At 42.6% G+C, this 12685-nt stretch overlaps 1 protein-coding gene across 1 annotated transcript in view; it reads left to right on the top strand.

Annotated features, from left to right (window-relative positions):
- Positions 1-8987: 8987 nt before the first annotated feature.
- Positions 8988-12685, top strand: part of LOC147886459 (ABC transporter B family member 23, mitochondrial-like) — a 94216-nt gene continuing 90518 nt past the window's right edge. Inside the window, exon 1 of the mRNA XM_087395650.1 lies at positions 8988-9292. Within this exon, the coding sequence (XP_087251776.1) occupies positions 9029-9292 (264 nt within the window). The 5' untranslated portion in view covers positions 8988-9028. The remainder of the gene's footprint in view (positions 9293-12685) is intronic.

Genomic DNA, 12685 nt, shown 5'->3' with positions numbered 1-12685 from the left:
TCACCATGGACAGGCAAATTGAGATCAGGAGGATCTCCTCAAAGTAATGCCGATAGTGATATGCAAGTATGATGAAAAGGAAAAGAGAAAGTAGATCAGCCCATGGTTGATGTGAATGCAGGTCACTCTTATGTGGATGGTGAATCCAGTGGCTCAGAACAGAGCCTTGATGATGAGTTGGGTATTCCTTCTATTGTTACACCTGGAGTAAGGAAGACAAGGGATGTTTTGAGAGCACCTGGTAGTGAGCCTATTTTGCATAGGTCTACTAGAGCTAGGTATCCTGTGGATAGGCTGAAATATGATAAATTTATAGCCATTCACTATGCCTATATGGTCAAAGTGATACATGAACCAGAACCCACTTCTTTTGAGCAAGCCATGGGAAAAGAAAAATGGGAGAAAGCCATGGATGAAGAAATGGATGCCTTGGAAGCAAATGCTACATGGGAATCGGTGCCTTTGCCTAAAGACAAGAATGCAATTGGCTACAAGTGGGTTTATAAGGTGAAGCACAATGTAGATGGTTCTATGAACAGATATAAGGCAAGATGAGGTGTCAAGGGGTATGCACAAACATATGGCATTGATTATGAAGAAACATTCAGTCCGATTGCAAGGATGATAACCGTAAGAGCAGTCATTGCTATGGCTGCATCAAAGGGATGGTCTTTACATCAGATGGATGTAAAGAATGCTTTCTTACATAGTGATTTGCAAGAAGAACTCTATATGGAGCAGCCACCAAGTTATGTTCATGCTGTCCATTGCAGGTTGAAGAAAGCCTTGTATGGCTTGAAGCAAGCACCCAGAGCATGGTCTGACAAGATAGGATAGTATCTTGTCACTATTGGCTTTCAAAATTCCAAGGCAGATTTCTCACTTTAGGTGAGAAAAATAGAGAAAGGCATTATGCTGCTTGTCATTTATGTTGATGATTTGATCATCACAAGTGATAGTGATGAAGATATCCTTCATGTGAAAATGCTATTGAAGCAGAAGTTTGAGATGAAGGATTTAGGCAAGCTGCATTACTTCTTGGGCATTGAGGTGATTAGATCCACAAGTTGGATATGGCTCTTGCAGAGGCAGTATATATCAGAGGCAGTATGGATTGGACATGCTGTCCAAATATGGGATGACAGGCTGTAAGCCTATTTTAGTTCCTTTGGAGCAGAATGTGAAGAGTGCAGATGCAGGTGAGCTTCTGAAAGACCCTACTATGTACAGATGCATAGTAGGAAGTTTGATTTATATGACTATTACTAGGCCAGATTTGAGCTATGATGTTGGGTTGGTAAGTCACTTCATGTAGGCTCCAAGGAAATCGCATTTGGATGCGGCTAGATGCATACTAAGGTATGTGAAGTCCACATTGTAGTATGGACTATTTTATGAGACTAGGGTTCATATACCGTTGCATGGATACACTGATGCTGATTGGGTTGGTAGTATTTCTGATAGATGATATACAGTGGATATGTGTTCTCTTTTGGGAGTGTTGCAGTCACTTGGAGTAGCAAGAAACAGCCTACAGTTGCCTTATCGAGCACAGAGGCTGAGTACAGGGGTGCAACAATGGTTGCATGTGAGGTAGCTTGGTTGCATAAGCTACTTTATGATATGCATCAGTCTACAGATGGGCCAGTTGTCATTTATTGTGACAACATGAGAAGTATACACTTGGCAAATAACCCAGTCTATCATGCTAGAACAAAGCATATTGAGGTGCATTATCACTATGTGCGGGAGAAGGTTTGAGTAGGTTTTATTGATCTAGTTTATGTCAGCATAGAGGATCAGGTAGCTGACATATTGACGAAGGCATTGGGCGCAGAGAAGCTGTGCAAGTTCAGAGACCTGCTTGGTGTGCAGGAATTGGGATTGAGCTCGAGGGGGAGTGTTGAGATATCGAGCACCACTCGTGATATGCCAGGGTGACCGTTGTGCATTTATGTCACCGACTTGTTAGCTGTAGATGCGGTTGGTACACCGCCCATGAATAATAGCTAGATGATAGCTATTTTTATGTACTCTAATTAGTGGCTCAGTTAGTATGCCACCTTAGTTAGCTGAGTTTGGTTTGAGATCCACATATAGGGTTCACCTATTCTTTTGTACTTAGAGTTCTTTTGGCTCTCACAACTAAGAAGAGGAAAATTGTTTTCAGCCTCCACCTTTGTGTATATTCCCCCATTGTGTATGTGAGAAAGCTGCAAGTGAGACTCCTTCCTTCTCTCCCACTCTCTTCACATCATAGACATACACATCAGCCTTGTAAAGCCTCTTGGCTACTCCTGACACACACAGGCTTGATCCTTAGCACACATTAGTTCTCACATGACTTGGTTTTGATTGCTTAGCGTAAGCCCCCAACGGCACCTCGAGCATAAGACCCCAGTGATAGCTCTCCTAGCATGTTCTCATGGGTAGACACTCTCGTCAGTATACGGGTAAGCCTCTAGCACAAAGCACCAGACTTCCTCCAACACGGAGTTATCCACATCACACAGTTGATGGTATACTAATCATGACTCCAAACGAAAGCTCCATGCCCTCCTAAGCCAGAGAAATGAACAAAACCTTCGGCTCGAAGAGTAGCTCTAGAGTAGGCAAGGCATGGTACCATCCCCTCAGGAAGACCTCGATGAGCTCTACCAGTAACTCCCATTAGCAGCCACACCTGCCACCTCACCCTCACTAGCACCATGCATAGTTGAAGACACCTTCATCTATTATTTCCATAGATTCACCACTGGAGCCACACAACACCACATCATCTTTTCCATTCCCCTCTCCTCTGTCACATTGCACCTCCTCCATTGTACTTCCATCTATGCATACCCTATCCTAGCTATGGCCTACTTAATAATCTTGTTTTGGAGGATGACTCAAACATCCTTATAGTTGACACCCACCCAATAGTTTTCAATTTTATGGCTTGGTGTCACATCCTACGGGATCACCCTTTTTCCAACTAATAAGTCTATATTAGAAATTTTGAATCCCAAAGACTTGCAAAACATACCCTACAATCCACAGTCCTTGACCGAAGGTCTTGGGTGGATGTAGTGATATGGCTGGAAATAAGCTAAATATGCATCTCAATCCCTTGCATCCTCCAATAGTACATAGTATTAGCCTACCATCATAATAGTACTATTTAGTAGAGTTATGGAAGCCCTACAAAAAATGCTTAAAACTAGCTTCAGCTAGTTTCATGATTCACATGTGGCTCACCCAACTCACATCCAAGAAGTAGATGCGGATAAGCTTGGGCGATTTTAATTTCTACCCACCCTACCCTCAATATTCCTACACAAGGCCCCACCCCACCCGTCGGTCCACCTCCCTCCACTACCACTGCTCCTGGCCCGACTTCACAACCCTCCACTTCACAGCATGCCCCCACCACGTAGTCACATGGCACAACACTGCAGGAGTCTACTGGTCTGGAGGGTCACAAAGATCTAGGTACAACAGCATGCTACCAAATCTTGAAGCCCATGCTCTTTGCGGACTTGAATGGTCCAAACAATAAAGAACATTCCAAGGGGGTGAACTAGAATCTAGTCAAAGAATAGGACTCTATACTGCAAGATCCCCCACTTGACCACAACACCTGGTACCATACAATAACATCTTTCAAGGCATTTGAGGACATCTCTGACCTCAAGCGGTGGCGGGAAAAGCTGCAGAGTTTTCAACTAATCATAGAGCTCCTCCAAAAAAGCTTCCATAATGTTGTAGGGACCACCCTCAGCAGACATTTAGGGGATACATCCATCCAAATATTACTAAAGTGCCAACTACCGATAGTGAAGCAGGGATCTAACCTCAATAGGCAGCTCCCATTTTTGAAGCACGAGGGGTTTTGGCATACATACTACTTAGCAGGGCAAGACCAATGGGTCAACCCCATTTATATGCCTCTCAGAAGACACTAGATGTGAAAGGATTTTGAAGTAATGAAGGCATCGGATCCCAATATAGTATACAACTTCCCTTGGCTAAAATTTCCAAAGGTGGCTACCTCCTACGCTCTCACCGTGCAAATGGAGGAATTTAACACAACTTTTGCAGCAGTCCCTCGGCAGTCCCCAATCTAGAAGTTGCAGCAATAATGCTTTTTTTTCTACTACTACTGATTATTTTTCTATAGGACACCCCTACCCATGAGCCCACAACGGAATAAAATCTATAGAAGCTCCATTAGAAGATTGTCTTTGACCTCAATACCGGCCCTCCATTCCCCCAAGTTATGAGTATAAACTTATGTGTCTGTCATCTTCATGGTCACCACATCTGGACCTTTGAAGGCATGTATGACACACACTTTCAATTGCCTATTCATCCATTTTGTTGCATCTCCCAAAGAATATTTGACTGCCATCAAATAATGAACAATTCCCTCAAGTTTAACATCATCCACTGAGTCTGATCCATGGATGGATTGTGAATAGGAAGCATGTCAACCGTCATGGTAACAGTGATATATTTTGCAAGATAACACAACAAACAGGGGGATAATGAAAGTAAGAAATCTACCTTGGAGCCATATGGGCCAAAGTGCCTTGTAAAAATAAGAAATAGAGAGAGAGGTAAGAAAGAATAGGGTTGGCCCTCCCTTCAAAAGGTGGGATCTATAAAAAACCAAAGGTAGTAATACTATGGTCTTCATTGTTTTTTGCAAACATTTGGGAATACAAGCTCTCTTTATCTATTCCATGAGTTGTCTTGAGTATTCTCTTGTTTCCAATCATAGCACCTTCGTGATTGCCACTCCCGCTCCCCCTTCTCCCCTTCTTCACTCCAATCTTTCCTTCTCTTTCCTCCTCTCTTCTCCCTTCTCCCCGTCCCTTCTTCCTCTCATGGAGTCACACTGCAATAATCTAAAAGATGCTTGTGTGACACAAGTGGATGATAAGCCATGCATTTCTCCTCACCATGGGAGTTGAGGGATTTCCCTTGGTATATTGGTGAACTTCCCCACAACACATGAGTCATAGCCAGGACTACACAATATTCAACCAAAAAGCTTACAAACATCAAACTCTTGCACCTCTATCTAGCAGATGCTCATCCCTATGGTGCTTGTCGCATCCGCTTACAAAAGAGCCTAGCACTCAAGCCTCAAAGGATCACCACAAAATATATTCACTCCAAACACTCAAATTAGAGAATATAAGCCACTCAATGCCACATACAATCTCATGGCTCTAAAACTAGTCGCATATATAAAGAGGGCGAGGAAAAGTTTCTCAAGGTCATGGAGAGCCGAGGAGGATTGCCAGTAGTTATGATCAATAACATGAGGTGGTTTGACTCTTCTAGCCCCATATGAACTCCAAGAGTCTTCATCCTTACATGAGAATTGGGGTCCCAACCCTTTCATGCACAAAGAAATCTGTGCAAGGTGGTCGACACCACCTAATGGAACTGTGTAGACCTTTGCATATAGTTATGCCACATGGCACTTACTTTTCACCCACCCCTCCATTGACCTTGGCATTTTCCATCGTCCCTAAGAGGTTTCACACAAACAAATCCTTAAATGGGGTGGATGGTTCAATGAACACTAGATCTTGGGACACTATCACCCTTTCCATAGCACAAGGAGGTTTGGGGATCCTAGATCCTAATCTTCAAAGCAGTGCACTTCCGATCAAGCTTCTAATGAAAGGCTTGAATTCATGATCAACCTTGGAAGCAATTTTTGCTACATGTATTCTATAGTGTACTCCTAGGATAGTTGATCAGTGGTTAAAGATTGTCAACTAGATTTTCTTTGTGGATCATTGTAATCAGCCTATTGCTCCATTAGTGAGAAGGCTCATTTAGACTTGGGATTATTTTTCCCTGACACTCATTGGTGTAGTTCCTTCCACTAGAGAGGAGATAGCTTGACAACCACTTTTCCATAACACCTTCGTACAGTATCAAGGTGTTACTCTTGGTAGTGAGCTCAGATCTAGATTAGCAAGATGGCGTGCCTAGGCTTTGACTAGTATTGGAGACTGGTTCAAGAGAGGTTAGGAGATCACAAAGGATATTATTATGCATACTTATGAACCTCTTCCATAGGTGGCTACCACTACACTCCATATTATGAGAGCCATCCCTCAACCATGGAGAGGGCAACACATTGAGCACTAGGAGGATATTAATCTATTTTTAGTTGGTATGGATGCTTCAATGAGCTTGGCATACGTGTAGATGTGAGAGTGGGGATACAACCTTTCTTCTATTATTCTATGGATACTTCTCATCGACTTATGCATAAACAGTCGATAGACTAGTAGTACCTTTACTATAGCAAAGGATTAGGGTTATTGGTTGCATGGGGAAGCACTCATCACTACATCCCTTCTGATTGACTTTTAGAGAGGAGCCTACATGGAGATTCTGGATATTTCATGGGAAACCTTTAGTAGAGTTTAATTAGAGTTTTAGTCGTAGGGGATTACTAAGCAGCTTTTGGAAAGATTCTTGACCCATTTTTGGGGAATTAATAGAGCTAATAAAGTTTCATACTTTCTTGGCTTACCAATCATAGGGGATCAATGGAGCTAAGAAAGATTCATACTTTCTTGGTGAGGTTCTTACCCATTTTTGGAGGATCAATAGAGCTAAGAAAGTTTCATACTTTCTTTTGCTTACCAATCGTAGGGGCATTCTAGTGGGGTCATGGTTACAACATGTGGGTAGACTTCTTTTCGTATGAGACCTTAGCTTGTAGAGAGGAATCGTGTTAGCATTGCTTGTGGGGTTGTGTCACATTGCGAGGATGGATTGGATAGAAGCTTTTATATTGTCCTCTTATATCACATCCAAGACTTTTATTATGACATGGAGAGTAGCTATATGGGGCAAAAGTTCTGGTACCTTTGCTTTCTGTGAGCCTTAGGCTGGTGACCATGCTTTCTTCATGTAGCATCACCTAAGGTGTGGTCCTCCAAAGGTTAACATCATGGATGCATAGGATTTGTTTTTATTGATTATTTCAATTGTGCCTCTTTTTGGTAGCTCGTTACTTTGCTCCACTGATTGCAAATTCTTAGTTTTAGAAGAGCGTTGAACATGGGAGGTAATTGTTGATTTAAAACTACCATACTCCAGATTTTGCCGTATGAGCTTCTTCACTGAATTCAACAAAGAGAAAAACCAATTAAAATAAATAAGAACACATTGACATTAAAAAACCACAATGAAATATTTACCTCGTGCATATGCCTCTTGAGAAATCTCTTAAAATGAATTCTTCAAAGATCTACGTGGACTTGTTGTATTGGTGATTTTTTGAAGAGGTTTTCTTTTGGAGGTCTACTTGGAGAAGCAAGCACCAAATTTGGTTTTGGAGAAAGTGGGGATGCTGGTCTCTCAACATACGAGCATGCAGAAATAGTATTAGCACCTTTAAAACAACATATATTCTAGAGTAAGAGAGTGTTCTTCATGAATTTAAATGCTTAACCATATTTCACCAAAATGGGTTGATTAATGTGGCACACAAATGAATTGAGAAAACATCGATGGGGATACTCTGCGGATCACAACGCTATAGCTATCTACTACAACAATCACTTATGCACATTGTGTGAACAGGAAGCAAACGCTTGAGGGAGCAGTGAGAGAGGTAAGAAGAGTCTCAATACAGGTCTGACACGAAATGGGTATTCTGGGAAATCAGAGCCGGGACGGTGCGGGAGCGTTCAAGGCAGGGAATTGTGTGGGAATGATACTAATTTCTATTTTTTGCCTGGCACAGAAGCGCTGTGCCTTCGTTTCGCGAGTTGCAACAGTCCACTGAAGATCCTAGGACTTCCCATCCACAGTGCAAAACAAGCAACAAATGATGACTCGTTGGCGAACAATTCAGACGGTCGTATATTTATTAGTTGAAGAAGCGAAACGAACAGTTTGCGAAGCAGGAAGACAAGCAATCAGGGGGGCGCAAGGAGCAACGCTATTTCAATAAATTTCAAAGCCAAACAATTGTTCAGAAGTGGAACTGTACGAGGAAGAATCTAGAGTCGCACAAGCTGTCAAGGAAATCCAGTACGCAGAAGAAAGACGATGACAGCAAAGATAAACCGCTACCAAAACCAAGGTCGATGATAGCAGGATGCAAAAGAGTGAACGACGGAATATAGATGCGTCTTCCGTTTCGCCTTGATCGACGCTGGTATCTTTAATAATTACGTTCTCCATATCTTTCGCAACAACCTTATTCGAAGGCGGGGTGACAGGAGAATCAATGATCTGAGGGCAAACTTTGGCAAGACCTGCCAACAAAACGAAGCATTACAGAAGATCAATAAAAAATGAAGAAAAACGCAGAAGACAACACAAGCTTTTCGGAGGAGGCAAGAAAACTAGATGTACCCTTCACGAAGGCATCGCTATCGGTGTCCATGTGCTCTGCAGAAGCCTCGATAGCAAACACAATCAAGCTTCAGGAAAACACGAGTCTCAACAATACGTTTCGTCAAGCACGATTCCTCTTTTATAGAGAGAGTGAAGACGAAGGGCAGCACACATTAATAGTTAAGCTTCTTTAACGCGCGCTCTCATTCATTCCCAATCCATAGCATGCACAGACGAGAAGCAAGAGCCATACCAACACAAATTTCGTCCAACAATGAAGTCCACAAAACAAAAAGGCGCCATCAAGCTTAAAACTCTCCAAGCTCGCACTGAAGCTGATTCGCAATCAAATTGCAAGAATTCAAAGCAATTAACGCGGAGAAGACGACGACACTCGCACGCAAATGCATGGCATCAAAAACCTGCAAATCTTGCGAAATCCAGAGCGATTCATCCAACTGCACGGAATCAAAGCGTGACAAGTGGAATATACAAATGCCCATTTTTGTACAACAAAAAAAAACCCAGAATATCTGCTTTGCCAAAACCCAACGTGTGGGAAGGCTACCAGTAGTTGGATTGGGTGGAAAGGATGAAAGTTTCAACGTTCAACGTGGAGTGAATATATATATTCTAGCTTCTCTCCAGAGTGAAGAAGGCTATGGAGACCATGGCAGCTATGGCGTCTCTCAAACCCCTCACGCCCACGCTCTATATTCCATCCCAATCCCCCCCTCGCTTGCATTTCACACACTTCCTTCGCCTCACCCATCCTTCCTTGTCTTGCCGCTCCCTCTGCTTGCCCCGTTGCTTTGCCGTTATCTCCCCGCACGGACACCTTCGCTTTGGCGTTAACGGTACCCATTCGGAATTTCCGACCGTCGTTTCTTTGCCATCGCCTCCAAACGATTCCTCTCTCCCTTCAGTACGTATGAGAGAGAGAGAGAGAGAGAGAGAGAGCTGTGTCAAGTTCAAAAGCAAATTTAGCGACTCCATGTTGGGAGCCTCTTTAGTAATCCGTTTGTCTCATATAACGATAACCTCGAATCGAATTAACATCATTTTTTAGCAATCCATGTCCTAGTGTACTTTGTTATCTCAAGCACTCCGACCATACAGGTGTTGAGCCTATACGTTTGCAGAAGCACTGGGACAATTCAAGGGTTGAGCTGTTAGATTTGCACGGTGAACATTTCAGTTCACTCGAGTCGTCCTATGAAGTTGCTGGTGGAAATTTGGAGTACTTTGCTAATTGCTTGTTTCTGTAAAAAATCTATATTAGGAGATTCGGAGCTTCACAAGAGTACTGATCTTGGCAAGACTATCTTTTTATTCTTCCTCATCGGTTTGAGTACAAAGAGTATGAAGTCGAGTGTGCATCGTCTATTTACATGGAACTTTCCTCTTTCTCATTTTGAATATGAACCAAGAATGCTTGAACAAACACTTTTCCTTACGGAACGAGAATTTGTAAATGACACACAAAGGGAATGGTAGCTCCAGTACTTCTGCAATGATAGAGAACGGTTGTCCTCGGTGCTGACTTCTTCTGTCGAATGTGGATTGCAGCATTTTTCCAATATAGCCACGGCATGCCCAAAATTATGTCAACTCCTTGTAATCTCCAATCAGATCAGTATAACCTGAAAGATGAATCTTCAATTTGCCAATGGAACCACGGTTCTCCTTTTCTCCCCATCTAGAGGTTGCATTACGTGATCTATCTCGATGGGTGCTTTCATCAAATTGTCTTAGAGATTCAAATCTTTAGCAAAAGACAATTTCCTTGGCTCCCGGATCAAGAACAGAAATTAAATTTCCTTGGCTCCCGGATCAAGAAGAGATAGGGCGTGTTTCTCCTGTATTTGCCCCCAAAGTTTTGAGTAACTGCATGCTCTCCTCAAAGTTCCCCTTATCAATCTTGGCCCAGTTCCCAGTTAAGAACTTTTTAGTAGCTTCGTGCTCTCCTCAAAGTTCCCCTTATCAATCTTGGAGCCTGGTTAAGGTTTCGCTGATCGCAACAAGAGGAATCGATTCGCAGCACTGGTAGTCAGTTGACACTTCAGCATAATTATTGAAAGTGGAAACTCCGGAGAACTAAACGATGAAGCAGAAACACAATTCGTAATGAAGGAAGGGTGTGGGAGATGAAGAGAGAGAAGACACATAATTAGGGCCAAGAAATAAGGGCTGAATTCCCCTGAAGGACTTTATTGCAATAGAATAGCTTTGTACCATTGGCTCGCAGAGGAGCATGATGCTGAGTACAATTCTCAATAAAACTTAGCGCTCAGGGGCTCTTCTTTATAATCTAGACCTAGCTCGTGCTTTTCTCTACTTTTTACAAAAGCTGGCTTTTACTGCTTTTCTCCATAGAGAAAGCATTTCCCTTCCATTTTATGGTCTTTTGATTCTCGTGGGCCCACCATAAAGTGGGGCGCCACTGATTCTTGGGCTTTTGCTATTGTGGGACCTGCTTTTTGGCACTTGCCCCTTGAATTTTGGGCCTTTTTGCACTCTTCTTGGTCCTATGTACTCAATAAACATTATCCAACACTTTAACCCATTAGAGGTTAGTCAAATGCATAATTTCTAGTTCTTGGACTAATCCTAGTCGCCTTGTGGGAGTCCCCACAGTTTTCTTTTACCAATGCAAAGTAAAGTAAATAAAACTTATTCTTGTTAACCTAAGTCAACTTTCTTTGATCGAAGTCAATCTAATAAAGATTCCTCTTTATTTCTTGGGAGAAGCACCGACAAGGGTGATTCCTCGGACTTGTTTTGGTGAATTTGCAGCTGTTGTGGTGCATTTTGGAGCTGTTTGCCACTTGTTGCAGCAATTTTGACCTGTTTCTGGGCCTTTGGAGCCTTCCTATAGTTTGGTGAATTTGTTTCTAGTGAGAATTTTGGAGCAACAGCTGCCTTCCAGCATTTCGCCACATTTTGGAGCTGTTCCCACCTGTTTTCCACCTCCTGGTGACCCCCACGTGCTCCTGGAAGGCATTTGCAGATAGGGCGACTACAATCTCATGCATTTGGGGCAAGCTACAGGCATCTCAACCTGTTTTTTGAGTATTTCTTGACAGGTTTTTGCGAGCAGCAGCTTGGTTGTGAGCTAGAACACACATTTTGGTGTTTTCCAAGATCATTTTGTTGTTTTGAAGCTGTTCCATTACTCTCGATGTAACATTAGACATGAGAGAGAGCTCTAAGCTCCAGAACCACCCAGCCACGAGTTCTCTAGAGAACCCACTTCTTTCGTGAGAGAGTCGTCCTCTTCCTTTTCAATTTCTCTCTCCTTTTACCTTGGAGTTATTTCTAGAACTCTTCTCCTAGCCCGGCACTTGCCCCATGGCTTCCTCTCTTGGTGCCATGTATCCCACAAGGGACCATGCCACTGAAGTCCTCTCATGGGCTTCCTGATGCACCTCTTCGTTAATGCCTAGGCCTAGGAATAAACCTAGATCCAAACCCTTGACCCCCACTAACTGCAAGTGTTGTCGAGCCCTGTGGTTTCTCGCCTTGCCATAACCAAGCTACACGCTTCCGTGATTGTGGCTGACATAGCATTCCCTTCCCCTTAAGAATTGTTTACATCCTTGAAAATAACCTCTTTTAGAGATTGCTCACCCTTTCCCACATTGAACTCTTTTTAGGTCTACCTTCCACTTAACCAGATATTCTTGATATACGCTATGTCTTGTTCTTTTTCTAAAATTCTTTTTGGTCTAGGTGGTAAAGATGCAGTGTCAATGAGCTCAACTAGGACTCATCTGCAATGAGATTGTCATCATCTCCTAACTTTTTTTTTGGCCTACTTACGTGAAAAACTGCATGTACTCTACATCCCTTTGGTAAATCTAATTTGTAAGCAAGCTCTCCAATTCTCTCAAGTGTTATGAATGGTCCACAATACCTTGGACATTTACCTGTCTTTAGGAATTTTGGAGATTTAGGTACCTTGAGATAGACTTTCTCATTTTCTTCAAACTCCAACCTTCTACGGTAGGGGTTTGCACTCTATCTTGAGCCCTTTTGATGCTATCTTTAGCTAATCTAAGCATTTGATTCATATCCTCGACTTGAACAAGTCCTATTACAACATGAGCTCTAGGTTGAAATCCATACATCATCGCAGTTGAATGCTCGTTTGGGAGAGACTAAAATGAAATCTCTTAGACTTCACAAGCAGTTGTAGCTTGAATGAAGAGATTTTGGACTACTTTTTGATTAGCCTTCTCCTTTAGTGCTAGCCTTCGTCATGGCTGAGTTTGCCCTTCACCTCCGAAGTGCCGACAAAAACTCATTACGAAGACTT

The sequence above is a fragment of the Dipteris shenzhenensis genome, chromosome 24 (genome assembly GCF_047967505.1).
Source record: "Dipteris shenzhenensis isolate YYH24624 ecotype China chromosome 24, Dip_SZ_1.0, whole genome shotgun sequence".
NCBI lineage: Eukaryota > Viridiplantae > Streptophyta > Polypodiopsida > Gleicheniales > Dipteridaceae > Dipteris > Dipteris shenzhenensis.
The sequence above is the reverse complement of the archived record's forward strand: the minus strand, read 5'-3'. Positions and strand labels throughout refer to the sequence as shown.